Here is a 27467-nt window from a genome sequence, read left to right as displayed (position 1 = left end):
TCCGGTTTTTGGTCCATTTTTGCATCGCGCCTAGCATGTATTTCATTTTGTATCAAATCAATCAAATAATCAAAGTCATACTACGTGATTAAAAAATAAAATAAAATAAACACTAGTGACTTGTAATAACCGTCAAAAGCTCACACCTCGAGAAAAAAGGCTGGAACTGCCTTGCCAAGGCTTACCCCCTCCTCCGTCCTTCAGGTTCTCCCCGTATAGTCGGTACACGGATGGGAGAACGCTATTCAACGTGCAATTCTCACACCAGGGGTGTAGGAATACACGCATGGACTGCGACGCCTGGTATTGCGTGACCTTTTAGGAGATACCATGCGCAAGGCGTAGTAACTCCAGGGATCTATAGGGAACCTTAAATGAAATTGGCCATCCATACCAAAACTAGTCTCTAGACATCGGAAAAGAAATTCCGGAAGACATGGAAGACAAGGATCAAAGATTGTAAATGGCAGTTCTTCATTCAGAGACTGATTAGCTACAGGCTTGATATTTTAGTACCAGGTGTCGATTAGCCACCATGAATGAACGAGCCATGGATTCTTACAACTATGCGAAGCAGATGGTCATGGAACTGTAGTTTTAATCTTATGCAAACTATTGAAAGATGCATGTTGAATGTCCTTTCGTTACATCTAAAATCTTCCCCCAGCAACATTTCCTTTTACAAAGTATTGTCTACTTCTATATTTCTCTTGTCCGCGCCATGTCATGCGAAACTGGCTATCTGACATTCGGAGATTGTGAGATTGTTGTCCTGTAGCATGTTGCCGATATACTGAGTCGCAGGCACAATGGCAAGACAACGAGGTTAGACTTGGAACTGACGTTCCTTGAACTCAACCACCAGTTTTGGCTTTTCCCATAGTTGGAAGGTGCGCTGCTTGAATCCCCAACTTTCATAACCAGGTTTTAGTTTGAGATCAAAATGCCAAAGCAGTTTTGCAAGGATCAGCCTCATCTCATGATAGGCGAGGTTTCGTCCGATGCAATTTCGAGGGCCGTAGCTGAATGGACGGACAGCGTCAAGTCTATCATCCTTGAAGGGAGATTTTGGATCATTCCGTGTTTCAGCAAGCCAGCGCTCTGGCCGAAAGGCCTTTGCATCGAAAAAGTTTCTCTCAGATCGATAGGTTGCGAGGTGGTGCACGCCAACAATAGTCTAGACCAGCATTAGCAAGACTAGAGTGCTCAACTGAATACGGCCGCGGGCTGGGAAACTGTTCTGCTTTGGATACATGTCAAAAACTTGTACACTTACGTTCTCGGGTATCAACTCTCCTGCAATAAGGGTTGGTCGGCCAGGAAGCGTTCGGCGGATAAGGGACGTGGGCACAGGGGGATACATGCGCAAGGTCTCCTCAATGCATGCCAACATGAAGGGCAGTTCCGCTGTTGCCTTGAAAGTGATTTCATCATCTGAGTTGAAAGCTTCGCGTACTTCCTTGGCGCAGCGAGCCATGGCATCGGGATTGCTGCATAGAAAAAAGGTTATGCCCGTAAGAGCCGTCGAGGTGGTTTCCGAACCCGCACTGATGACAATGTCCGAGTTTGAGGCCAATTCGTGGTCCGTTACTCCTTGGTCCTCGCCACGATTCCGTAGCATAAATGTCATGAAATCGTGGCGTGGATGAGTGTCTCTATTGGCAATGCGCTTCATTGTCAACTCATAGGAACGTTTCTGGTGGTCACTCAGCGAGCGCTGCTGTTCCGGCGAAAGAAGCCACCAGACTAGCAGCCAAGAAATGTAAGGGAAAACCAGTAGAGGAACCAGAACCTTCATGCTGCTCATGCTTTTAAGCCAGAGATGTTGCTTTCCAGTTGCCAGCGAGTTGAAGGATTCGCCGTAGCAAAGGTCGCCGAATATGTCAAAGGTTGTCATGGTGTACCACTGGGATACATTGACGTATGGATCCGACGACTGTGCAAACTTGTGGAGATGCTCGATGAGCATGTCAACGTATCCCTTGATGAGTGCTTCTTCGTGAGTAATTGCTTCTGGCGTCAAGGCTGGCGTCATTGCCTTGCGAAACCGATGATGATCCCGAGAGTGCGCGGTGATGATGTTGGGCCGGTCCTCCATACCACTTCCTTTGTAGATGTGCTTCGGAAGCTCCGCGTGGCCCGTACCATAGATGTCTCTCCAGGCCGACATTTCTGTGAAGCTGAGGGTGTCGGGACCGACACGGATAATGTGCCCAAGTTTCTGGTGCAATTTTACGATTTGGTGATCTTGTTGGCCGCGAATGTGAGAGATGCTCTTCATCCAGGGCGCTGCAATCCATGTCACGGGACCTGGGAAGCGGCGCAAGGGATGAAGGAATACATTGTAGAAGGCAGTATATAGTATTGTCGCGACCTTTAGGCCCAGCAGGACTGTTACGGACGCAAGGACTGCCTGCCACGGCGTGAGAGAGATATCTTCATGGTAACCGAGAGATTTGCCAGGTATGCGGAGCATATTCAGAAGAGGTAGGAACGGGCCAGATAGCAAGCTCGTTGCTGTATATGTAATGCCAGAGACACGCCGAACGGGTTTGACAGCTCACAGAGACTGAATTATTCGTACATGTAAGCCAGTTTAAAAGTCTTTGATAGGGTGTAATAGACGACTGGCGAAGAACGACAAAATATTGGGAGAGTGAAGGCGAGTTCCCCATGGCGACGACTGGCAATGCACTGACCTATTTCTTTAAGACAATTGGCCATGGTGTCAATTACATGGCTGACGCATCATAGCGGCAGGAATGCGCATAAATCAAGACGTCTGTGCTAAACAGCACTTTGGTCAAGCTAGTCGGACATTCCATCGATAACCTACATATGTACCGCGACAAGGACTAGACTTGGTACCCAATCCCCGCTGAAGCAAAAAGCCTTGTTTTCACAGTGTGAACATTGAATCTTTCCATCCCCCTCGCGAGTCGTGCCGGCATCTATATACAGCCGTGTGTGTGCAGCTCACAGCATCCGTCGGGACATGTCACGACACCCACCACGAACCAACGACGGTGGAAGCGCAACACCGCCGGCAATAGGTGCGCCACATCATGTCAATCTGCGGCACGGTCTAGCACGGCAATTTATAATACATGGCTCTACCTTGACCCTTTCACACAACCCTGCCGAGATGCCGCGTGGGGGCCGGAGCGGACATAAGAGTCGCCAAGAATGTGGTTTTCATCCGACGAATCCACGTGTCGAGTTGAGTTCAAAGCATCAATGGGATGTGTTGCCGGGTTCATTGCGTAGCGCCTGCATCTCGCACCGCCCGCATTGTGGATATCTACGATCCAGGAGAGACATGAACGGTCTGGTGTTGATCGCCAAGCTACCTGTTGACCAGACTTGACTCTACCAGACGGCATTTGGCAGATGAAAATCAGCCAAACTAATCCGCTAACGGAAGGAGCTGGACCAACCGGCGTGCATTACCCCGCTGGGCGTGGGGGCTTGGGTACATATGTACATGTCTGGTCTGGTCAATAGATTTGTTACTCCATGCAGCAACCCACCAACCCTGCAGTCCAGTGAATGGTGTTGATTACCAACAAGATTGACCTAGTTATAATTAGACGTTTGTAACATGGAGAGGGCAGAATACCGCATAGCCCATCATACTGAGCTTGCACTTGTCCTTGCTGAGCTCGAGGGGTAAATATTCTCATCCTCACCCCCTCCTGGCCATGTGCGTCACCAGGGATATGTACACCTTATTCAAAGTACCATACTTGCGCTTCATCGTAAATGTAGTTCGGGAACTTCAGCCCTTTAACCTGACCCACTGGGAATAATTTGTTCCATTCAGACAATTCTCATGTCCACGCGTCGTTTCGGTTCGCTCTGGATCTAAAGGAAATGTCTCCAATTAGGTAGCAAATAACCCTGGCCCTTGAGTGCCGGCAAGCTGTAATTTTATTAAATACGTCATGTAATAATGGGACAAAGAGAGCATCATCCCACTTTCCTCGCCATGTTCTGTGCTGGCATCGGCGTAAGCGTATACAGATCCGAGTCGGATTCAAACAGCCAACTCCCAGTCAATCAGATGTACTTAGCTCATCCAGCTCCAATCCATCCGAGTTCGAATCGTCTATATCTCCATGCAACTGTGAGGCGGTACTAGCTGGGTTGTTGTAAGCTGGTTGATGACGCACTCTATGTTGCAGTTCTGGTAACCATGGCCAAAGTTTCTCTCGAAAAGCTGCTTCGAATTCCCCCATCTCTAACACAATCTATATCACAAACCAAGGTAGACTATCTGAACCTTGGTCATTCGGGCTTGAGAGTGTCACGGCCCATACTTGGTGGGCTTCACCTTGGGAGTCGCAAGTGGTTACCCTGGGTTCTTGAAGAGGAAAAGGTCCGCATCTCTTTCTAATAGCCTCTCAACTCAACTCAACTAACCTACATATTGATAGGCTTTACCTATCCTTAAAGCAGCATATGACTTGGGGGTCAATACTGTACGTGTCCCCCTCCTCCCTTAACAGAGAGGACTCGATAGCCAGTCAGGCAACTACCACTAACAACGTCAAGTGGGATACTGCAAATGTATATTCCAATGGAGAGTCCGAGAGAATCATCGCCAAGGCGCTCTCCAAATACAAAATCCCTCGGAACAAGGTGGTGTTGATGACAAAGTGCTACCGGGTCATGTCTGATCCTGAAAGGTTTGATCCAGGTTCCGGAGTAACAATGCACCACGAGTTGGCAGATTATAGCAAGGACTATGTAAATCAATGGGGTAACTTTCAATACTGAATACTCCAAAACAAGGTGAATAGAAGCTAAATCAAATATTCCTAGGTCTGTCGCGGCGAGCCCTCTTTAGCGCCGTTGAGGCTTCACTCGATCGCCTCAACACCAGCTACATTGACGTCCTCCAGATACATCGTTTCGATCATACAGTACCCCCAGAAGAGACAATGTCTGCACTGCACGACTTGATAAGAGCGGGCATGGTCCGCTATATTGGCGCGAGCTCCATGTGGACGTTCCAGTTCGCCACCTTGCAGCACATAGCCGAGACAAAGGGTCTAACTAAATTCATCTCGATGCAGAATCACTACAACCTCATCTATCGTGAAGAGGAAAGAGAGATGAACCAATATTGCAAGATGACAGGTGTCGGCCTCATTCCGGTTTGTCCTTGACACCCTACAACACAGGCTGGACATGTGCAATGCTGACTCTTACGTCGCTTGGTAGTGGGGGCCGTTGGCATCTGGTAGACTAGCACGAAGGCCAAAACAAGAGGAAGGGTCTTTGCGAGCGAGTTGCAGTGCTCATGGCTCATTATACGAGAGCGACGACTACAACGTGGACAGGATCATACAGCGAGTAGCGGAGATTGCTGAGAAACGAGGCTGGCCGATGAGTCATGTCAGCCTGGCTTGGTTAAATCGACGGGTAACAGCTCCGATCATAGGCTTCGGTTCAGTTGGACGAATTGAAGAAGCGCTGGCAGCAAGGGGTAAGGAACTGTCTAGAGATGAGGAGCAGTATCTAGAAGAATTGTACGTCCCTCAAAGAATACAGGGACACTCGTGATAGTTTAGATGCTACTTTGAAGAAAGGAGGGCTAATTACACTGCACTACTTGACACTACACGCAAGAATTCAACTACTCCAAATTGGGGACAAAAGTCTTTGTAATTTGTATCGCTTGCCTAAAAAGAGCGGCCCTTACTAATGTAATTGGAAAATGGTGACACCTTGAAGAACGGGAGGGGGTAGGGAGACGACAAACTCCGCTATAACCTCATGATGGGAAAATGGAATAAAACAAACTTGGCGGTTGCATTCGAACGAGCCATTAAACCTCGAAGGATTCGCATGTGCTGTTGTGGGGGTATTTTGTGTTGACATGGGCAGTGCAAGGGGGTGTAGGTGCAGTTACCGGGAAAGCCAGTACAAGGCGAGAGAAGCGTTACTTCACGGGTTGTACTAATGTTGCGGCATTTTTCTTTTCAATAATGAGTCTCATATTTGCCTTGAAGAAATTCCCGTAAAGCCTACTCTCCACGTTGAGACCAGAGTTTGTCGGTATAAATAACCCTCTGGGAAAACCTAATCAGCAGCGATGCATCGTCCCAACTCCAGAGCATCCATGAGAACTATGCCTTTGACCGTTCCATGAGGGACACCAAGACAATGTTGAACCGAGCAGATGAACTTGACGATCTCTATGAGGCGGTCAGAGCACTCATCATTCCGCATGTTCGTGCAGCCGACGAAGCTTGCTCTTTAAAGAGTGCTGGCCGGCTTCACACCGACGACACTCAACGCCTACAGAATGTTCTGGTTGAGCCATACCCGCCCAAAGCCCTGCAAGAACGCTTTCAATTCGCTCTACCCGATCATGAGGGAAACGGCAAAGATGGTCTCATGCACCTTATTCGGGACGTTTTACGCTACAGCGTAAATACCTGGGACCAAGGTTTCATGGACAAGCTCACCTCGAGCACGAATCCCGTGGGCATCATCTCTGAGATTGTCCTTGGCATTCTCAACACCAATGTTCACGTCTATCACGTGGCACCAGCCCTGTCCGTGATTGAGAAAGTCACGGGGCGTACGCTCGCAGCCTACTTTGGATTCAACAGTCCATCTGCCGGGGGCATTTCTTGCCAAGGAGGCAGTGCGTCAAACCTGACATCCCTCGTTGTCGCTCGCAACTCATTATATCCTGATTGCAAACTCAACGGCGGAAACTCGTACCAATTTGCCATCTTTACTAGCTGCCATGGACATTTCTCTATGGAGAAGGCGGCTATTACATGCGGCATGGGTTTATCAAGCGTCGTTCATGTGCCTGTCAATGACGACGGGCGCATGAATGTAAATGCCCTGCGTGAGCTAGTTATTCAAGCCAGAGCGCAGGGCAAAACACCACTCTATGTTAATGCGACGGCTGGAACCACTGTACTAGGTGTCTTTGATCCCCTTCACGAAATCAAGACGATATGTGAAGAGTTTGGAATGTGGTTTCATGTCGATGCCTCCTGGGGGGGCTCGATTATCTTTTCAGCCAAACACAGACATAAGCTTACAGGCTGTGAGCTTGCCGACTCACTCACTATTAGTCCCCATAAGATGCTTAATGTCCCAATGACATGCTCTTTCTTACTTACTAATAACTTGAGTTCCTTTTATACTGCAAATTCACTCGACGCCGGATATTTATTCCACGATACAGAGGACGACGAAGTATGGGATCTGGCAAACTTGACACTACAATGTGGCCGTAGGGCAGACAGCCTAAAGATGGCGTTGGCCTGGACATACTACGGTGCGGCCGGCTTTGAAAGACGTATTAACCATGCGTTTAAAATGGCTGCTCATCTAAGTGGCATTATCCAAAAATCACCGGATTTTGAGCTTGTATCGCCCAATCCCCCGCCTTGCCTGCAGGTCTGCTTCTACTACACACCAGGAGGGGAAATGGCGAAGAGCGAAAGGGAAACGTCTAGAAGAACGAGAGCCATGGTGGAGAAAATGGTTGATCGAGGGTTCATGTTTGATTTTGCTCCTGGACCGAAAGGTGACTTTTTTAGAGTTGTTGTGAATTGCGAGACGTTACTCGGAACGGTTGAGGGACTTTTCAAGGGATTGGAAGCGGTGGGTAAGCAGGTGGTGGGATAATAAAATATGTTGCCGCCTGCAGAACCTCGCAAGCTTTGCACTTTTTTCTGCGAATTGGCTAATTATGGATCAATGGGTCGTTGTGCAAGTTCTAGATAGAAGCTACACGAGAGCCCAATTGCTACTTATAGACTATACTGATGCTGGTTGGCTATTCTATTGAAGTGAGTGTCAAGTATCACCCGGTCGTATCTATTGATGACTCGTAGTTTTTCAAAAACGACTAAATATCCATCACTCTACACAACAAAATCACCAGGTTTCTCGCTCGCCGATGGTTTCACCATGAACTAACATCGGAGAAACGTCGACAGACGCAAACATCTACGCATTTGACACAAATATAAATATGTAAGACAGACTACATATTCAGAGTCGCAACTTCAACAAATACCCACATCAAATTAAATCACCTCGCCGGCTCGTAGATGTGGTGCATCTCGTGCGCCGATCGAATTCTCAAGTTCTATTCATGGTTTTGGGCTATATCCTTTTGCAACTTCGCCTCTGCATCCACATCCTTTCTTGCCCTTTGATAAAATTTATCAAGAATAGCAGCAGGTACTCTATTGAGCTGCTCTTTTGGGAAAATGCGTAGCAAAGTCCACGCGAGATCTAGTGACTCAAAAATTGTCCGCGACTCAAATTGCCCCTGACTAAGGAATTGCCTCTCGAATTTATCAAGAAACTCAAGCGCTAGTTTGTCTTCTGCAGAGAGAGCCTCCTCCCCAACTACAGCTCTCATTCCGGCCACATCTTTACCTGTAGCGTATTTCGCGTATAATTGGTTTGAGACATCAGCGTGATCCTTCCTTGTCATGCCGTCTCCAATAGCAGACTTCATTAAACGAGAGAGGGATGGCAGAACATTGATTGGCGGATAAATGCCTCTATTATGAAGGGATTGGTCAATGAATATCTGGCCTTCTGTGATGTAACCAGTTAAATCAGGGATGGGGTGAGTGATGTCGTTATTAGGCATGGTAAGAATTGGCAATTGCGTGATGGAGCCTTTTCGCCCAGTAACACGACCAGCGCGCTCATAGAGGCTTGCCAAATCAGTATACATGGACCCGGGGAATCCGCGGCGACCGGGCACTTCCTCTCTTGCCGCTGAGATCTCGCGGAGGGCCTCGCAGTAGGCAGTCATGTCGGTAAGAATTACGAGAACATGCTTTTCAAGCTGGTAAGCAAAGAACTCGGCGGTTGTAAGAGCCAGCCGGGGGGTGATGATGCGCTCGATTCTAATATAGCCTATTAGTGCCCAGTTTTGGAAGCGTCGGAACGAGAATTTACGTGGGATCATTTGCTAGGTTCAGAAAGAGGGTGACACGCTCCATGCTTCCATTTTCCTCAAAATCCCTAGTAAAGAACCTAGCTGTTTCTCGGTTTACCCCCATAGCACCAAACACAATCGAGAAGTTGTCTTCATGGCCATCGTGGACGCTTTTATTGGTGACTCCATGATGTTTGACTAAACTCGCCTGTCGGCATATCTGGGCAGCAATCTCATTGTGCGGCAGCCCAGAGGCCGAGAAAATAGGAATTTTTTGACCACGGGCAATCGAATTCATGGTATCAATAGCGGAAATACCAGTTGATATCATTTCTTCGGGATATTCCTAATGGCCTGTCAGAAAGATGCGTTTTCTCTTGGAATCCGCAACCACATACCCGAGAATAGGGATTGATAGCACTGCCGTTAATATCGATATGATCTTCGGGGAGCACCTTTGGCCCTTTGTCGATTACTTTGCCAGACCCATCGAATACACGTCCCAGCATGTCCTCTGCTACACCAAGTTTCATGCTTTGACCCGAGAACCTAACCTTGGTCTGCATTGGTACAAAATTAGCATGGCGCAGACCTGGCTCGAGGCATTTCTTGGTACCTTGCTGACGTCTATTCCAGACGTGCCCTCGAAAACCTATCGTGTTTTGTGAATCATGTGTTGCGAATCAACCAACGTTGGTAGAGTGGGTAGATTTACTTGAACGACGGCTCGGTCGTCTGATAATTGCCGTCACATACTTGCTTCAGACGTCAAACCTGGATGGGGCGTGGACTAACCTCGTCCTTCCAACACCTTGCCCGACCTCTCCGATCCATCTCCAAGGGTCAAGGTGACGATTTCATCATATCTTGGAAACTTGACCTGGACGAGTTTAACGAAGGCGTTGAAAGAGGCCCGTGATACTTACATTTTCTACTATGACGAGGGGACCACTAACGCCATTGACGGTATTATACTGCACCCTCGGTCGCACCGAATAGGAGGGCTCTCGCGCATCTGCCATGGGAAGTTCTGGATGGAATCAAGGGGTTGGAACAAATGCCCAATGTGTGTGAACGGACGTGGTGCAATAAATGGCGAAGTAGTGATCCAAGTATAGCTGATGCGGTGCAACCGAGTCATATGAGATGATGGCTGGCATTCTGGGATGGCGAGCAGTATAACGCCCGCAGTCATTCGCGCAGAGGAGGAGAATATCCGTGCGATGTGAAGAGAGGCAACCTTTTGCCGACTCAATTTCACCGCTGCCAAGCAAGTGCTGATGTGTAGTCCTGGGTTTCCGACAATTGGATACCCGTGTATTATGCTGCGGACAATCAAGGGGCAATGTCTGGTGCTTGTCGCTAGTACATGGCAGCCTGTGCATGTACCGCCAATGTATGCATGGTGCCACGCCATGTACCAGACATTGATACAATCAATTTCTCAATGACGGTTGGAACGTGGCCAGGACAAAGCTGCTTAGCATCAGAGCGGGTTCTTGCGGACCGGCGGCGTTGATTCGGACCAGACGGCATGGCGCCAGAGCGGGTGGTGATTGGCGCCGACTTTCAATGTTGATGTCGTCAACCAGAGCCATTGTGTTGCATGCTCAATGCGACGTCGGCGGGGAGCCCAGGCAGGGATTTTGGCTGATCAGAATCAGCCAAACTGACATGGATTGACTACGTGCAGGAATGGACCAATAGACCTTCATGGGGCCCCGCAAAATAATAACCTCAAGCTGTTACTGTATAATGAACGTGCACGACACTGTAGCTTTATAGTCTGGTACCAACCAAGGGTAGTCAGAAGCCGCCCTGCCCGAAGGACATGAATCAAGACACGTGCAAGCATCGTGAACCAAGTGACGCATTGCCCATCTCATAAACTCCAGAGGCGTGTCGCTTGAGACTACCCGATGCATGTACACACCCATCAATTTTACACCGACGCCTTTCGTGACATCCATACCCATGGCCCGGACAGTGTAGAATTGGCTGCAATCGTACTGTAAATGGCTGTACAAGAAGATTGACGTCATTTACAATTTAGGCCTTGACTGGGTCGGGTAGCCAGGAGTAATATAACAAGAAGGGGTGAAACTAATAAGAGATGGCTATTATAAAAAGCGTGTAAAGTCGAAAAGGCACTTAATAACGTGATAAATTTTCGTATTAATTTACGTTATAGTTGTAAAATTATTCCTCTTTCATTTACTTTATTGAATTGTAATTTGCAATTATTACTATAAAAATCTCGTGTCCGTATTAAAGACCTTATAAATAGCCCCTATGCATTATCTTATTAGGTTACTTTTAGCAAAACTCGTAAAAGGCGGATTGTACAAGTTATACCCATGCGCATATAAATTCCGATATAAGCAAATACGTACCTAGGTAAACAGTGTGAAGAAGGCGTTGTCTCATCCCTGATCGCTATGGTAGGGTAGCACTGCTAGCACGTATTTGTCGTTTGCCACGTCAATTGAAATCATGCCACGGCAATTTCGAGAGTAGTAAACTAGCGGCGAAGCCTTCAATAGCCGACATGCTGGGGCTCGGCCGCTCGGATAACCATCAATATTTCCACCCCCTCCTTTACTGTACTGGTCTAGGGCCATTAGAAGACCAGGGGCAAGTGCCGTTGACAGTATACAGCCTAGATAGTTACAGCCCCAGGGTAATGTTTCCACACAACTCATCATGATAACATGCTGGTCTACTTTCAGTGATGGACAACCAAGTCCAAATTGACCCACCAATCGTCAATGTTGTGGCCAATGACCTTTTGCACAACTACTTCACCTACCTACTCGTGATCCCATAGAGGTGCCGGGCATTCATCCCCCTGGAGAAAGAAGAGAAGAAAGAAGCTGCCACTCATTATATCTTTGCCGTTACTGCATTTCAGTCCCAAGATGAGGGCTTTACAATTTCTATCCGGGTTGCGTTCAAGCAAAAGTTATTCTGGAGGCAGTAAGCGACCCCAAAACCAGGCCAATGAAGCAGCAAAGCAGCCGTCAACTGTCGAAAATGGCCAGTTTCGTATGGAACAAGACTCAAAAGAGACGAGCAGCAGTTGCAATCCATATGGACATCTCCCACCACATCATGCCGAAATGCTCGAGCGACAAGCACAAGTGCCAACTTATCGAGGGAGCATTTTCCATTTATACCGCTATGCGTCTCGCCATGACATCCTCATCATGATTGTTGCAGCCGTCTGTGCCATGGCGTCTGGGGCCGCCTTGCCAATCATGACAATTATTTTTGGCGGTTTGCAAGGCACTTTCCAAGACTTCTTTAATAATACCGTTCAGCCTAGTCGGTTTCGAGACGAAATGACAACCTATGTCCTGTATTTTGTGTATCTAGGCATTGGGCAATTTTGTGTCACTTTTCTATCCACCGTTGGTTTCACCTACCTCGGGGAGCATCTGACGGTAAAATTCAGAGAGCGCTACTTGCAAAGTTGTATACGCCAAAACATTGCCTTTTTTGATAATACGGGTGCTGGTGAAATCACAACCCACATTACCGCCGATATGAGTCTAATTCAGGACGGTATTTCCCAGAAAGTAGGGCTGACCTTGGCTGCCATTGCCACGTTTGTTTCTGCGTTTGTGATTGGGTTTGCCAATAGCTGGAAGCTCACTCTTATGTTGTGTTGTACCGTTGTTGCTTGGATCATTACCACTACCCTAACCACGAGGTTGATGGTCAAGAATACCATCAAGTCGCTTGCTGCGTATTCTGAAGGGGGTAGCCTCGTGGAAGAGGTTTTGACATTTATACACAGCACCACTGCCTTTGGAAACCAGGATCACTTGGCCAAACAGTATGATGCACACCTCGCAAAGGCAGAGCATTACGGCTTTCGTGCTAGGACAGCCACCGGACTAATGATTGCAGGGCTGCAAATCGTCATGATCCTCGGGTATGCCCTCGCGTTTTGGCAGGGTAGCAAACAGCTTATCCAAGGAGAGCTGCCAGTGTCAAAACTTCTGACCGTCCTCATGTCCGTCCTAATTGGGGCGTTTGCCTTGGGCAATGCTGCCCCAAACGTACAAGCATTTACTACTGCAGCGGCTGCCTCGAGAAAGGTCCTTGCCACCACAGATCGTGTCTCCCCCATTGATCCCATGGCAAGCTCCGGGATTAGTTTGGATCAGGTTTCTGGCCACATAAGCTTCCAACATATCCATCACATTTATCCCTCAAGACCAGGTGCACCCGTCATCGCCGACTTGAGTTTGGATATTCCAGCCAAGAAGACCACTGCCATAGTTGGAGCGTCAGGATCCGGAAAAAGCACAATTATAGGCCTGCTTGAACGGTTCTACGACCCTGTCCAAGGAACGATACGTCTGGACGGTCATGATATACGGAGTCTAAACTTGAAATGGTTCCGAGCACAGATGGCCCTGGTCAGCCAACAGCCCGGACTCTTTGGGACCACCATCTTTCAAAATATTCGACATGGTTTAATTGGCACAGCATTCGAACATGAAAGCCAGGATTCTCAGAGACAGCGCGTTATTCGTGCAGCAAAGGCGGCTTTTGCACATGATTTTATTATCGCTCTTGACAAGGGTTATGATACGCATATCGGCCAGCGTGGCTCTATTCTCTCTGGAGGCCAAAAACAACGAATTGCGATTGCACGAGCGATAATATCGGACCCCAAAAGTAAGCTGAATGGAAATATACCCCAAAAAAACGTGGACTAACTCGACCATAGTTCTACTTCTTGATGAGGCAACTTCTGCTCTGGATAGTGTGTCTGAGCAAGCCGTCAAGGCTGCGTTGCAAGTTGCCGCAACAGGACGTACTACTATCATTATAGCCCATCGCTTGTCGACCATAAAACACGCGGATAATATTGTGGTTATGTCTGAAGGTCGCATTGTGGAGCAGGGGACTCATGAGGAACTTCTGAATAAAAATGCGGCCTATCTGGAGCTAGTTCAAGCTCAAAGTGTTGGATCAAGTGTTGACGAAAAACAAGATTCCAGAGTGTCCCCAGCGGGATTTGAAAAACAGACTTCGTATAAGCAGGAAACTACTGCAGGATCTCATGACGAGATCAAATCCTCCAGGTTGAGCAGAGATGACCTCGGCGGACCGACAAATCGCGACAGTTTATATGCGCTATTATCTTTCATTCTGTCCATAAACAAATCGCAATGGAGTTTAATGGTAATCGGGTGCATGCTATCTGTTATTTGTGGGCTTGGAAACCCTTCTTCGGCTGTCTTCTTCTCAAAGCAGATATCAACCCTATCCCAACCCATTCCACCAAATGAGCCTGGCAGGATAGAAAAAGAATCTGATTTCTGGAGTACCATGTACGTCATGCTAGCTTTTGTTCTTGGCATCTCGTTTGCGGCCCAAAACTTGGCATTTGCAAAGAGCTCTGAGCGGCTCGTACGTCGCATTCGACATGCTGCCTTTCGAGCCATGTTGAGGCAAGACATGTCCTTCTTTGACAACAAGCAGAACACAACCGGCTACTTGACTTCCTTCCTGGCAACAGAAGCAGCCCATATTGCCGGATTAAGTGGCACCACTCTGGGAACTTTGATTGTTTCCATCACAACACTCATCGCAGCCTGCTCGCTATCCATCGCCGTTGGATGGAAACTCTCCCTGGTTTGCATCGCGACTCTCCCGATTCTTGTGGGCTGTGGTTTTCTGCACGTATGGCTGGTAGCTAAATTTCAGCGGCGTGCTAGAGCTTCATATGATGAATCTGCCAGCTATGCCGCAGAGGCTGTCTCGGACATGCGCACTGTTGCTGCGCTGGGACGAGAGATGGATGTGCTCGAGGAGTATCGCACGCTGGTGCGGACGCAGCTTCGCCAGAATATCCTCTTCATTCTCAAGCCTTCTGCGCTTTATGCTGCTTCCCAATCTTTTCTCTTTTTTTGCTATGCCCTTTGCTTTTGGTGGGGAGGCAATCTAATAGCCCGTCGTGAATACGACATGTTTCAGTTTTTTTTGTGCTTTATGGCTGTCCTCTTTGGAGCCCAGAATATTGGGTTGATTTTTGCTCATGCTCCAGAGATGGGTAAGGCCTATGCTTCCACGCAGAAGCTGAAGAAGTTACTCGATCAAACGCCCACGATTGACCCTTGGTCAGACGCCGGTGACTCTGTGAAGGACGTTGCAGGCTCTTTGGAGTTTCAAGACGTACACTTTACGTATCCTGGGCAACAAGACCAGAGACTTGTATTAAAAGGTCTCAACATCAAAATACATCCCGGTCAGTATGCCGCTTTCGTTGGAACGTCTGGATGTGGCAAGAGTACTGCGTTCAAGATGATTTCTCGCTTCTATGATCCCCAGTCCGGAGCAGTCTTATTCGACGGAAGGGATATCCGCAAACTCAACATTCGACAATATCGAAACCAATTCGGCCTCGTAAGTCAAGAGCCAGCGCTCTATCAAGGTACCATCAAGGACAACATTTCGCTTGGATGTCCAGATGGTCAGGTTACCGACGAGGCTATTGAATCGGCCTGTCGCGAGGCAAACATCTATGACTTTATTGTGTCCCTCCCTGATGGTTTCAATACTCTTGTGGGTGTCAGAGGAGGGCTGCTGTCTGGTGGCCAGAAGCAGAGAGTCGCAATCGCTCGTGCCATTCTCCGAAACCCACGGGTGTTGCTTCTCGATGAAGCAACTTCAGCTCTTGATTCGGAATCGGAGACGGTTGTTCAAGCGGCACTTGATAAGGCTTCAAGAGGGAGAACTACTATTGTTATCGCACATCGCCTTAGCACTATTCGGAAGGCTGATATTATCTTTGTCTTTGATGACGGCAAGGTTGTGGAGATCGGGACACATTCTCAGTTAATTGAAAAGGCGGGCAAGTATGCAGAGCTCGTGAGTATACAGAGTCTTGCATAGTATCTGGCAAGTTGATGACGTCGCACTTTTATGTACTATAATTGCATACGCAAGGATTTGCCGTAGTAACGAACTACCCCTGCGATCTGGATGCAATCTACCCGACTTGTTGGTCCAGTTCCTACAAATAATCGAAACGGCTTGTAGAGTGCTATAGATATACTATATAGGTGGGATTGAACCATCAGACCAGGGACCCTAACTCCATGACAAACCTTGACCGGCGGACCGAGAGCCGTCGTGAACATAGACCGACAGAGCGGAGCGATCTTGTCGCCTTGAGTCTTTGCTATCCTTCTATGTTGATGTCTCTTTGCATGGACTAAAGTACATGAAAAACTCTGCTCAGGTGCTCTTTTATAAGTAGGGAAGCCCCCACCCCAAAGGTTATCCAAGTCAACAGCTGTATCCGACAGGTCTAGGTCTGTCGCGTTGTTAGCCACACTGGGGATGAATGGATTGGGCACAACACGGTATTCCTACAAGTTGGAAGCTGTCTGTCCACAATGTTATATTGTGATTTTAAAAAAGGTCTACACTCCGCCTTCACAGTAAATCATCCTCGCCCCCTACCCAGTCCAGGCGGACGGATCTGAGTGACTTCAACAGTTGGTCAACATCCTGGCTTCCATATTCTTGATTGCGCAATAAGCTGTCTGCGATCGGATTCACCGTCTCAAAAACAGCCATCAGGCTCGTCTTAGAATTTCGAATAGCGCGTATTATGGCTTTAATCATATCTGTGGTGACTGTGGTATTATTGCTGTAGTAGTTTAGTTTAGTATATGCTTCCATTTCAGGGCAGCACTGTGAAAAAAGGGCACAACCATACATGGTTCCTGCAAACCTTGATGAGCATATGATGAGTATGCTGGGCCCCAACACGTCTACCAGCATCCACCATCTTTTCCCAAATCGTTTTTGGTCGTGAAACTTTGCTCGTAGCTCAGCCTTCTGTCGAGAGTTGGCAGTAGTCCATTCGGGATGGGCATTTTCAAGGATGCTATCGATTATAGAACTAATACTCCCCCTCCCAACTCTTGATGTTTGTTTTGGATATCTAGATGATCGGGCATTCCATTGGCGACATGTTTCTTCATACTTTAAATGGAGGAGAACCAGTGCTACTCGGCTCCGGATCGCATCATCTCTTATCCGCATATCCAGTCGACAGACACGCAAATATAATACTTGTAAGCTGTCATACATATTCATGCCTGCTGTCTGATCCAAGGGCCCTGAGGTTTGCCACAAGCCGCCTTGGGCCCAGCGTCCGAGGTTGATCTCCAGGAACCGGAAGTAGTCGGTTCGAATGCTGGTACGGGCCGCAGAAATCGCCTTGAATGCAGGCGTATCGACCAAGAGACCAGCCGTCTCGGCAACAGGATTTGCTCCGTTGTTGGTGGTGAAGTGGCTAGTGCTACAGAAACTGGTTGCCGACGAAACGACGCGGGACGATGCACTGCTCCTGCGGCGGCGCACCTTGTTGTCTTTTCTAGCTTGCCGCGTATTAAGTCCGCCGTATTGCGCATCAAGAGTAGTAGTCGAAGACCTGGTCAGCTCCATGATCATGAAATCGCCCTCAGGATTGGTAGACTGAAGGGTCTGTATCGTCTCTATCATCTCAGATTGCCGATCCCTTGGATCTTCACTCACATCGCCATCCCTGTTCTCTTCGTAGGGAACCGTCCCGGTATTTGGTGCTGTACAATACTTTAGCAAACTCACCCCCGGCGGATAATAAACCAATCTTTATATTCGTTTAGTTTGGATGTGGAGTGTCAAATAAATGTACATACTATTATGAGATGACGTCTGGGATACCTCATTGTAGATCCTTTTGTCGTCAGATCGGTGGTCCCTCGTCGACACTGGAGTACGGATGCATGCCTATAAAAAGGCCATATTGGTCAACTATGTCCATGCAGGATAGAACTTTGCAGCTAGATGCAAACCTGGAATAAGTTGTTGACAGAAGCGGCAACCCTTTCTTGCCTCATTGGGCGGCCTTGCATTTGACATGCCATGTCCTCGGCATAGTCTGTGCTCTTATTGCTTTGAGGATACGCGATACCGCTCTCATTTTCACCAGCAATACCATTGGCTATGATATCGTTTGGGATAGCAGCACTTGGAACTACCTCATATGGGGCTGAGCTTGTAGTTGGGACAAGGCAGCTGCTATGCTTCGTAGGTGCCGAGCAGGGATTCCAGGACGCCTCTGGGCTCAAATACGACTGTGCGATATGGTCTTGTGTTTCGTTGCTACCCAATATCATGCCGCTTAGTCGAGTCGTTGGAAAAGAGGGGGTTTGTTCTCAAAAGAGGAGCTCACCATGGCCGCTGTTCGCATTCAAGCACCAGTACAGGTTTGACGGACACAGTATTCCCGACAACGACCTGCTCTGGATGGATCCTGAAAGGGCTCAGGCGCTTAGCAAGCATACTAATCGTGGTTATATCACTTTCATCAAGGAGGGATTTTATGGCATCAACGAAGAGACTAATATCATCCAAAATGGGTGTAGAGGTTGGCAAAGACGGCTGTTCTGGGTACCACTCCATTATGGCTGACGGGGGTGAGCCTGGTCATGCAGAGCGGTCGCCCCCAAATTAACAATACTTTGTTAATAATATTCGGCTCAGCCACCAGGCTAGGAATGGTCTTGCGAACAGCTGGCTTGGCGTTTAATGGGTTTGTACACGCCAGCTTGGGGCGATTTTAGTGCTCTGGTTTCTTTTATATATTTTCCACGGCCTCTATTTCAGGAGCCTAGCACAGGAAAACACTTGGTACAATAGGCAACTGCATTGTACGAGCGTGGCTGTAAACTTGGCGAGAAGAACTTGGCCAGCAGTGCCATGCGATGCCAGTTCCTCCCATTGGATAACGGTGATGTGGACACTAGACCAAATTAGAGCAGGCCATACAGGTGGTAAGCATGGGTCAGAGATTACGGAGTAGTAATATGTCCAAGGGTATATTAGACTGGTAGATCAAAACTGGGTCGCGCCGTCATGTTCGGGATACAAATCCTCAACGGCTTCGACGAACGACGCCTGCAAGGCACCTGCGGGCAGTGTATGATGCACTATTTCGTCTCGGCAGTTTTGTCTCTCCAAATAAAGGCACGTTGATTAGAGTTGGCATGTACAGTCTGGTGCAAATGACATGGTAGATGACGTTACCCAGACAGTCTCATACTATGCGGGGTCAAGTATTCCCGCCGCAGTCGTGGCAGGGTATAAAGACTAGGGCAAGTTGTCTAGAGTCAAAGCCTCGAAGCTAAAGCTAATAGGAACGCAGTTAGCCGCGAGCAAGTTTCCAAAGTTTAAGCACCCGTTGGCCAGGGTCAAGTGTATCCTTGTCCATCGGGGGTTTTTTTGGCCTCATGGCGTGGAAAGTAGGGGAGTAAAATATGCACTACGTACCATGCAGTGCCATAAGTTCCTCATGGAATATTCCATGGTCGCCGCCCCGGGCCGCGTACAAGGCTAGGGTTTGTTTCAAGTGGGTTGGCAGCCAGCCTTATCTGACCACTTAGATGCCTTCCAATACAGGATAGAGTTCGTATTAACATGTCCCGAGGTATATCGGATGGGGTCTGTAGAATGAGGCCGGGGCCACGTAAGAGTGGGCAATTGCCGATGATAAATTTGGGGTAGCAACTCACATGCATAGCCTCCGTGTCTTGGTTGGTTGTTTTCCGTAACATCCGTAATTTGTAATTCATCGCCCCCAAAGGGCGTTTATATAACACTGCGCTCGGTGAAAATAGCTGGGTGGAGCCTAGGTTTAGCGTCTATAAAACAATACTGCAAAAACTTTCCACAGTCGAGGCGCAAAACTAGCCAAGCTACTAGGGGTGTGAATAGGGCCGAAGGTGTTGAATCCCCAGCTCTTAACCGAGAAATGGATTATTGTTGTATCCAGGAACCCCCGACACCCTCGTGTTCCTCAACTGTTTGGCACGCTATGATCAAAAGTCCTGTATTATGCCTAGGCTGTGCCAAGCAATCGTGCCGTGTGACAATTAACACGGTCCGTTTGCATGCATCTCTCTTGAGCGTCCCGATGTCAATAAAGAGGTCAACTGGTCTTGTCCGGGGTGATGACTCACAGGGCGGCAATTCTTGTTCCCATGTTGTTCGTTGGATAGCTCTTGGCAAAACATGGACCCGGGCTTGGAGACATCACGTCTATACCTGCAACTTTCTATTGTCTCGGTGGTTACGAACCCTCGCTGCAGCTTCTCAACATGGGGGAAAGAGTCGGTCTTGCGGCAGGGGATCTTCTGGATGTTTAGCTTATTAGCCGTGCCCTCTTCCAGCCATGCTCAAGCCTTATTCTCTCGCGATTGACCCTTGTCAGACATGAGTCATGACGAACCAGACTGTGAACAGATTGCCAGAGTGCGAAGCGAGCCCGTGGCCAGAGCCTTTGAGTTAGTAGGAGCCCTCTTGCATTTCCTTGCCCGTGTGCAACCCGCCCATATCTTCAAGCCAACTCTTGAACCTCCGGTCCGCAACCAACCATGGTGGGACTAAACAACATCGCCAGAGACTCACCTCCCCAGAAGCTGCGATGCTCTCGCTCAGTTCCCAGCGACGGCTCTGCTGCCGCCACCGACTGCATACGCCGCGTCAAGGCCGGCAGTCTGAGCATCCATTCTCCTCAGGCTCGCTTGGCACTGCTCCTTGGAGCTCTCGGAGTGTCTCGGTACATGAACTGTAGAGACACTAGAGCAGTAGGATCAACTATTGACCTGACACAATCACAACCCAGACCAGGACCATTCACGCTACCGCCGTCAACACTCGCAACAGCAGCACTGGCAGAAACAACGAAACTGGCAACACCACCATCGGCAGCTGCAGCACCACAGAGTCAACTCTGCACCAGCCAGGCATACTCCTGGCCCTCGGCCGCGTATTATTACTATCCCAGCTGTCTACGGGTGGGTAGGTGTTATAGGCTAGGTAAGTCTTGGTAAGACATCTTGTGTTCTTTGCCTCTGTCCAGGGTTCTTGAAGGATAATGTCATATCTTTCGGAGTCGGCCAGTACCAGGGCGCAATCGTGGGCCGGTGAGATCTTGCCCACATGTGCTTGGAAGACCTTCAGCGTCTTCCTACCAAAATTATGAATCCTTGGCCGCTAACTTATGGAGAGGACAGGTTGGTATTAGCACGGCGCCGCTTAGGTAATATCGACAGAGGACATATCGACGCCGGTTCCGGTCCAAGTTCCCTGGCCCAGGGCGCATCAGGGATAACGCTGGCAGAACTAGTAGGGTGTAGGCGATAAAATTATTTAGGGCTTAGGGGTTAATATATTCCTGAGGCAGCTTTATAACTTCCACTGGAGCACGCTGTTGTTCTGCGTTGACCTCTGATGCTAGCTGGCCGCTAGGTGCCGCCTGAGATTACTGTCGCTGCTGTGCGGCCTGGTGTTGTTGAAAAAGGCGGGAGCCTATTTGTCTGATCAGTGCTTGTTGTTCTTTGGGGAGACGATAAAGTAAGCTATAAACTTTCTTTAGCCGCGCCGGGTATGCCGTAAGGTTCGCGGCATGTAGTCCAAGGTAGTTGGCACACTACTCAGGGGCTATACAGCTGTTAATAGCGTGGTTTATAGTTCCGCAGCATTTATATCGTGCTTATTTATTACAGGCATATCGTGCGTGGTAGTCCTAGTAGTTTTTGCACTATTTAGGAGGGTTTGTTCTTTCACTGTGTCTGGCTAGTCAGCTGGTGCCAAATAGGCTCCAAGGTCTTTTTGTTGGTTCAAGGAAGGAAATTATAAGTGTCTTGTAGGGAAGTTATTTATTATCACGGCGGGGGACTTGGAGTCCCGTCTAGTTATTTATTTCGTCATGGATAGCAGCATCGTAGTTCAGTTCGTTTCCGTAAAGGTCGGTAAGCCTTCAAGGGTAGTTATCCACGGCATAAGTGTACTATTTTTGTTGGGTCTTAAGGGCTGTTACGCGGAGATCTTTAGCCTATTCGGCTTGGCATTCTACAAGCAGATCACAGGTAAGTTGATAACTACTACTTTTACCTAGGTAGCAAAACGAGTAACGAATTCTTGAACATTTTTAAGCACTTTTCTCTAAGTTTGTAACGTTTTCAGTCAATTTTTACACTTCCAGTCTAGTCTAGCCTATTATAATAGCTATAGCGCATTACCAACAGTTCTAGGTAAATTCTCGCCTAGACTAGCTAAGCACTCTTATTCGGTATTGCCCGGCCCCTTGTGGCCTTCACAGCTACTAGGCGACAGGAGCTTTTGTGAGAGTCTTTCCAATAATACTTTTGCTCGCGCATTGCTTGGCCTGGCCTTTATAGCTGCATAGTCCTCATTGACGGTTTTGGGTGGACGTGTTGGGCTGCTTAGTGGACTCGTCCTCTTTCTTAGAATCAGAGACAGGGCGTGGTTCTCTCCCTAAATACTTGTCCGCCATTATGTCGCCCGCGCAGTTCTTAGACTTAGCGTCATCAAGAGAGGCCGGGTTTCCGCAGCTCTTAAATGCATCTAGACAGAATTGTTTGTCGAATAGACCATTACTTGTATTCTGCATTACTTGGCAGTATTCATCGATGGTTTGGGGGGTACATTTGGACTTTGGCTTCTCGTTGTCGCTGCTGCCTGGTGCCGGCGCTTTGCTCTTAGAGCCAGCCGGTGCGGCAAGGGCATTTCCTATAAGGGAGGCGAGGATAATAGCAGCGGCTTTCATAATTGTTAAGGTAACTTGTGTGTATTTTTTAAAAAGAGATTTAAGGTATATAGCTAAAAGACAGTAATCTTAGTGAGAAGTAAATAAGTTGAATAGCTTAAACGGAGAAGGTCTTGCGTCGGCTAGTTATTTATATAGAGCCGAGCCCTAAGCTGATATATACTGTCTTTTAAATCTCTACTTGCTGCGTATAAAATGTAGGCTATCCTTCTCGCTATCTATGCATTTATGCACTGTAGATAGCCATGAGTCGTAAAAATGTCTACAATTGCCTTGGAAATGCCTAACGCATAATATAATATCCTTGTTGCTATCTATGCATTTATGCACTGTAAATAGCTATAAGTGGTAAGAATATCTAAAATTGCCTTGGAAAAGCCTAATGCATAATATAACGCGCGTGCATATCCTTGTCCGAAACCGCTCTGAGTCATGGGTTTAATATTGTGTTATTTAAGCTAGTATTTGCCCTATTAGTATCTATTATACGCAGTGTATTTTAAAATACAGCGAGGCTTATTGTAGGATACAGGGGCAAAAAATAACTTGTATCCGTGATAATTTTTTATCACGTAAATAGTTAAGGTTTTTAATTATATAGAATATATAAATCACGTCGTGCCTATTACATAAAAACTAGACTTATTAGCTTGTAAGAGCACTAAGTTAATTCTGCCAGGCTATATATATTTTCTGTATAATAATACTTATTTATCTTATAAGCTAAATACTAACAATCTAACTAGTAATAATTATAAAAAAACTTGAAGGATTGTGTTGCGACCTAGCTATAAGCTGTATTATAGGTTATAAAGCAGGCTAATTATATAACCCTAACCCTAACTCTAGATCTCGTGATCAGAGCTCTTGTGCAACTATTATCGGGTTCAAGGTTCGGCCCGTGCCTTCATGGCAACGTGTTATCAGTGTAACATTTTTCTTATGACTACTTACTCACGGTGTCCCTTATAAGCGTATAACCCGAACTAGCAGGTATTAAATATAAGCTTACACACTATTATTGCATCCTGAGAGAGCCAACTATAATACCTGCAAGGCTGATAAAGGCTTAGTAGCTGGTGCTCAAGCAATACTCTCTTAATACCAACACGACAAAAGGTTAGATAATTGTACCTATTACCAGCGTAGCCGCTACGTTACGACATGCATTGCAGTTTTTGCTTACGAAGTAGGATTGCAAAAGTCTCTTGCAGCCGAATTTTGTTGTTATTTAGCATCAAGCAATGCTTATAGCTGTGGCCGCACCAGGGCGATACATGTTAATGTAGTTAAGCCAGGCCGATTGATCTGCCTGTAACACATTATTGTGTGCCGAGTAGTATTGTCGTTCCCTGTGGGCAAGGTATATTTACATTAATATATAGCATTTATAGTTAGCCGATTACTTTGTATACCAGGCTGGCGTGATATTGCTTGAGTCGTATTAAACTTTCTGGTGTACACAAGGATTGTAGCAGCCTTCTACTATTTTTAGAGAGAAAATACCAGTGCTTGTACTTTAATACTTTCCCAAATAATATTAATATTAACACCGGGAAGCGAGAATAATACGTGAGGGGAGTTTACTAAGGTGAGTTTATTATATATTCCCGTATATAAATATAATATAGCAGGTTAGGCAAATACTATAGCGCTTTTTTTCTTTAATACGGGCAAATAGTATTAGAAACAAAGAAGCACATCCTAACCTACTACTTTATGCTCACCGGGCTTCTTCCCTTAGTTGTTACTCGCAGGTTTTTTAACATATAAGAAGCCCAAACGATTCCCTGTTCCTAGATTAATTCCACGAGAATTAGATTGAGAATTACCACGCGACAGTTGCGTTTCAGGGTACAAATTTAAATCGCAGGGCTTATCACAAGCCAAATCACAGGTCCAGATGCTGTTTTTCTGGCCGTATCCGATTTTGGTGTACTTCGCTGAGGACATAACGTCCGCATGTCTAGTCAGACCCCTGACCACCCCGGGGGGAACCTTTTACAGGCCTCCTCTATGGTCGGGAGATCCGACCTCTCACAAAGCCAGGCGATAGCAGCGTCCTCAATTGATAGGTTTCCCCTATACATAACCTGTTGAGCGGTTCCTTTAAAAATAGCGTATTTGAGTTCTGAAGGGCTTCTCCTACTTGTTTTGCAAGTATTACCCTCTAATAAGGCGTCGTGCTCGAGGGTATATTTCCCGATAATTGTACGCTATTTGTTGATAAATAATATATATTTAGTATTGTTGCTACTATATATCCCCTCCTTACATGATTGAGACGGTCCGGAGGAGCTATCTGGTCCGGAGATACTTCCTGGTCCAGACAGCTAAATGATTTTGTTATTGCTATTTGGTGTAGTCTTAATATTAAATAGTAGCAGGTTATAGGATAAGCTATACTTAATGCCTAGGTCTAAAAGGGCTAAAGCAGACCGGATTATTCCCTTTGGTATATCTATAAGACTAGAAGATATAGTATTATCATAATTGTTTACAGCAGTAACAGGAATTGAGGACGGGTTCTTGCGCACGCTATGTGCGGAATTTAATTCTAAACGTAATGTTGGTCTTGGAGGACGTTTATATAGACTACTCGGAGTGCGTATCGCATATTTCAGACGTATTTATATCCGCTTGTGTGAAGAACCCGACCAAAGTTGACTTTATTTTGAGGTACTTAAATTCTGATAGGACAGCTTGTTAGGGATATTAGACTGGATAACAAACTCTCTTCACTGATCTATCCAGAGACGCAAGGGTCCCCTAAAGCGTCAAGATACGATTTATTTTAAGGAATAGATGGAATACTACAAGGACCTCGTGGCGCCTCCACCCGTGCCGTGCCCTAGTTGAATGCATGTCAGAGGGCAGGATATATTGGTAGGCTTTAACTTACGCTGTAGTATTTAAGCGGTGTCTAAATGTAAACCACTGAAAGAAATAAGTGGACGTATTCGCGGGCTAAAGTCCTTATATTTGTATAGACTCTGATGTAGTAAATTGTATTGAGCCGAATAATAAACGGAGTTCGGCGGAGTGCAGCGGGGTCCTCCGGCGGTAGGCTTTATAACCGATCTCCGATCTCCTACAATTAACCCCACGGGGTAGCCTCCTTGTTTTACCGGGCGGGGTGACGGTTAAATTCGATGTCTAGTTATTTAAAGGATCCATCTCTACTGTAACCCCCCCGTTTTAATAAACTTGCACACTTTTAGTACTGCGTACATATATTATTAACCTGATTCTTACTTATTTGATATGGCTACCGGCACAGAAAAGACTGAGCGTGAAGGCAGCACAATGCACGCTGAGGAAACAAAGACGCACGAGGTTTACGATGAGGTCCTCAGCCCAGAAGAAGACAAGCGACTGCTTCGCAAAATTGATATGTGGTAAGACGCCAGATATAGGCTTATGCGTGTGCCTTGCTATATTATTTGCTTATACCTTAATAGCTTGTTACCAGTAATGGCGTTATCGTACATGTTCCAGTTTCTAGACAAGACTGCGCTTAACAGCACAGCCATTTTAGGCCTTCGGGAGGACCTACATCTTACCGGCGAGGAATACTCCTGGTCTAGCGGCATATACTACTTCGGATATCTTGCTGCCTCGTACCCGGCCGCCGTCTTAATGGTGCGCTGGCATGTGGGCAAACTTATATCTGCTTCAGTGTAATAACTTTACCTCCCCAAGTACTTTGAACAGTAACTAATATATTTTTGTCGCTTGTAGGCTAGTCTGGGGTATAGTTCTAATACTAACTGCAGTGTGTTTTAATCCTGCAGGCCTGCTCGCAGAAAGATTTTTTCTTGGCTTCACAGAAGCTGCTATTGGCCCTGGCCTGACTGTCGTCGTAGCTATGTGGTATAAGCGGGCGGAACAGCCGCTACGCCATGCAGCTTGGTATCTCGGCAACACCTTCGCCGGAATCTTTGGTGGCCTGCTAGCTAATGCTATAGGCCATATAGATAGTATTGCCCCCTGGAAGGTATATATTATGTGACTAAGAAAACTGTATTTCAAATAAGAAGGCTGATACTCGTTCCAAACAGGCCGTGTTCTTGATATTCGGTGGCCTTACTATTGCCTGGTCTTTTGTTCTTTTGTTTACTCTTCCGGATACCCCCGGCAAGGCCTGGTTTCTAAACAGGACTGATCGCGAAAAAGCTCTTGTTCGAGTCAAGGAGAACATGACTGGCATTAAAAATAACGAGTTCAAATGGTCCCAGTGTCTCGAGGCGCTCTTAGATATTAAGAGCTGGTTTGTTGTCGCTATGCAAATCGCTAATAGTATCCCTAATGGTGCTGTGACGACAGTACGCAACCTCCCCTAACGCCTGGCCACGGTAAAGACTATTCTTACTAACGAGACATTTAACAGTTTAGTGCGATTATTATTAGGGCATTCGGCTTTAGTACTATGAACACACTGCTCCTTACAAGCATTAATTATGTCCTCCAACTATTTCTCGTTCTAACTGCTACGATTGGATCTTCTTACTTCCATAATTCCCGAACGTACTGGATGGCTGGTAACCTTGCTGTTGCTGTTACAGGCGCCGTTATGGTGCGTCAACTTCCAGTGGAAATGAAATGGGGTCGCCTTGCAGGAATTTGCATGGCGGGAGGCTATGCCGCCAATTTCCCATTGATTATGTCTCTCATGTCGGGAAACTTCGGCGGATTTACAAAGAAGACGACTGTTAATGCAATGGTAAGTCCCACAGCAGATAAGCCTTTTCTCAGTTTTCAACAGACAAAAGGATACTCTCCTTATTTATATCTTCTGTAATACGCTAACTCGAGCCTGCTTTCCACAATATAAAGAGTTTTATGGCGTATTGCACAGGCAATATTATTGGACCACAGCTTTTT

General features: G+C 47.0%; 8 protein-coding genes across 8 annotated transcripts; 4 read left to right on the top strand and 4 right to left on the bottom strand.

Annotated features, from left to right (window-relative positions):
- Positions 1-826: 826 nt before the first annotated feature.
- Positions 827-2476, bottom strand: dtxS2 (Cytochrome P450 monooxygenase dtxS2; the record flags this gene model as incomplete). Its single annotated transcript, XM_014684210.1, has 2 exons — positions 827-1177; positions 1277-2476. 2 exons carry the CDS (start codon positions 2474-2476, stop codon positions 827-829), a joined length of 1551 nt encoding a protein of 516 aa, XP_014539696.1.
- A 1719-nt stretch (positions 2477-4195) lies between these two features.
- Positions 4196-7662, top strand: dtxS4_2 (L-aspartate decarboxylase dtxS4; the record flags this gene model as incomplete). The annotated part of the gene is made up of 6 exons (XM_066131905.1): positions 4196-4378; positions 4437-4481; positions 4555-4762; positions 4825-5159; positions 5227-5534; positions 6099-7662. The coding sequence occupies 6 exons, from the start codon at positions 4196-4198 to the stop codon at positions 7660-7662; spliced, it is 2643 nt and encodes an 880-aa protein (XP_065987919.1).
- A 466-nt stretch (positions 7663-8128) lies between these two features.
- On the bottom strand, positions 8129-9960 carry vma-2_1 (V-type proton ATPase subunit B; the record flags this gene model as incomplete). The annotated part of the gene is made up of 4 exons (XM_066131904.1): positions 8129-8906; positions 8959-9284; positions 9337-9498; positions 9865-9960. The coding sequence occupies 4 exons, from the start codon at positions 9958-9960 to the stop codon at positions 8129-8131; spliced, it is 1362 nt and encodes a 453-aa protein (XP_065987894.1).
- Positions 9961-11856: 1896 nt separating this feature from the next.
- mdr1_2 (ABC multidrug transporter mdr1) lies at positions 11857-15850 on the top strand (the record flags this gene model as incomplete). The annotated part of the gene is made up of 2 exons (XM_014684207.1): positions 11857-13627; positions 13680-15850. 2 exons carry the CDS (start codon positions 11857-11859, stop codon positions 15848-15850), a joined length of 3942 nt encoding a protein of 1313 aa, XP_014539693.1.
- A 546-nt stretch (positions 15851-16396) lies between these two features.
- Positions 16397-18415, bottom strand: aurF_7 (Aurovertin biosynthesis cluster transcription factor aurF; the record flags this gene model as incomplete). Its single annotated transcript, XM_066131903.1, has 6 exons — positions 16397-16613; positions 16683-16853; positions 17058-17553; positions 17650-17740; positions 17806-18115; positions 18186-18415. 6 exons carry the CDS (start codon positions 18413-18415, stop codon positions 16397-16399), a joined length of 1515 nt encoding a protein of 504 aa, XP_065987852.1.
- Positions 18416-20385: 1970 nt separating this feature from the next.
- Positions 20386-20816, top strand: G6M90_00g113880 (uncharacterized protein; the record flags this gene model as incomplete). Its single annotated transcript, XM_066131902.1, has 2 exons — positions 20386-20570; positions 20642-20816. 2 exons carry the CDS (start codon positions 20386-20388, stop codon positions 20814-20816), a joined length of 360 nt encoding a protein of 119 aa, XP_065987978.1.
- Positions 20817-22205: 1389 nt separating this feature from the next.
- G6M90_00g113870 (uncharacterized protein) lies at positions 22206-22583 on the bottom strand (the record flags this gene model as incomplete). Its single annotated transcript, XM_066131901.1, has 1 exon — positions 22206-22583. One exon carries the CDS (start codon positions 22581-22583, stop codon positions 22206-22208), a length of 378 nt encoding a protein of 125 aa, XP_065987890.1.
- Positions 22584-25847: 3264 nt separating this feature from the next.
- On the top strand, positions 25848-27384 carry G6M90_00g113860 (uncharacterized protein; the record flags this gene model as incomplete). The annotated part of the gene is made up of 5 exons (XM_066131900.1): positions 25848-25981; positions 26045-26263; positions 26325-26580; positions 26645-26908; positions 26974-27384. 5 exons carry the CDS (start codon positions 25848-25850, stop codon positions 27382-27384), a joined length of 1284 nt encoding a protein of 427 aa, XP_065988009.1.
- Between the last annotated feature and the right edge of the window lie 83 nt (positions 27385-27467).

Source organism: Metarhizium brunneum, chromosome 7 (assembly GCF_013426205.1).
Source record: "Metarhizium brunneum chromosome 7, complete sequence".
In the NCBI taxonomy this organism is placed as follows: domain Eukaryota; kingdom Fungi; phylum Ascomycota; class Sordariomycetes; order Hypocreales; family Clavicipitaceae; genus Metarhizium; species Metarhizium brunneum.
Note: the sequence above shows the minus strand (reverse complement) of the source record. Positions and strands in the feature narration are given on the sequence as shown.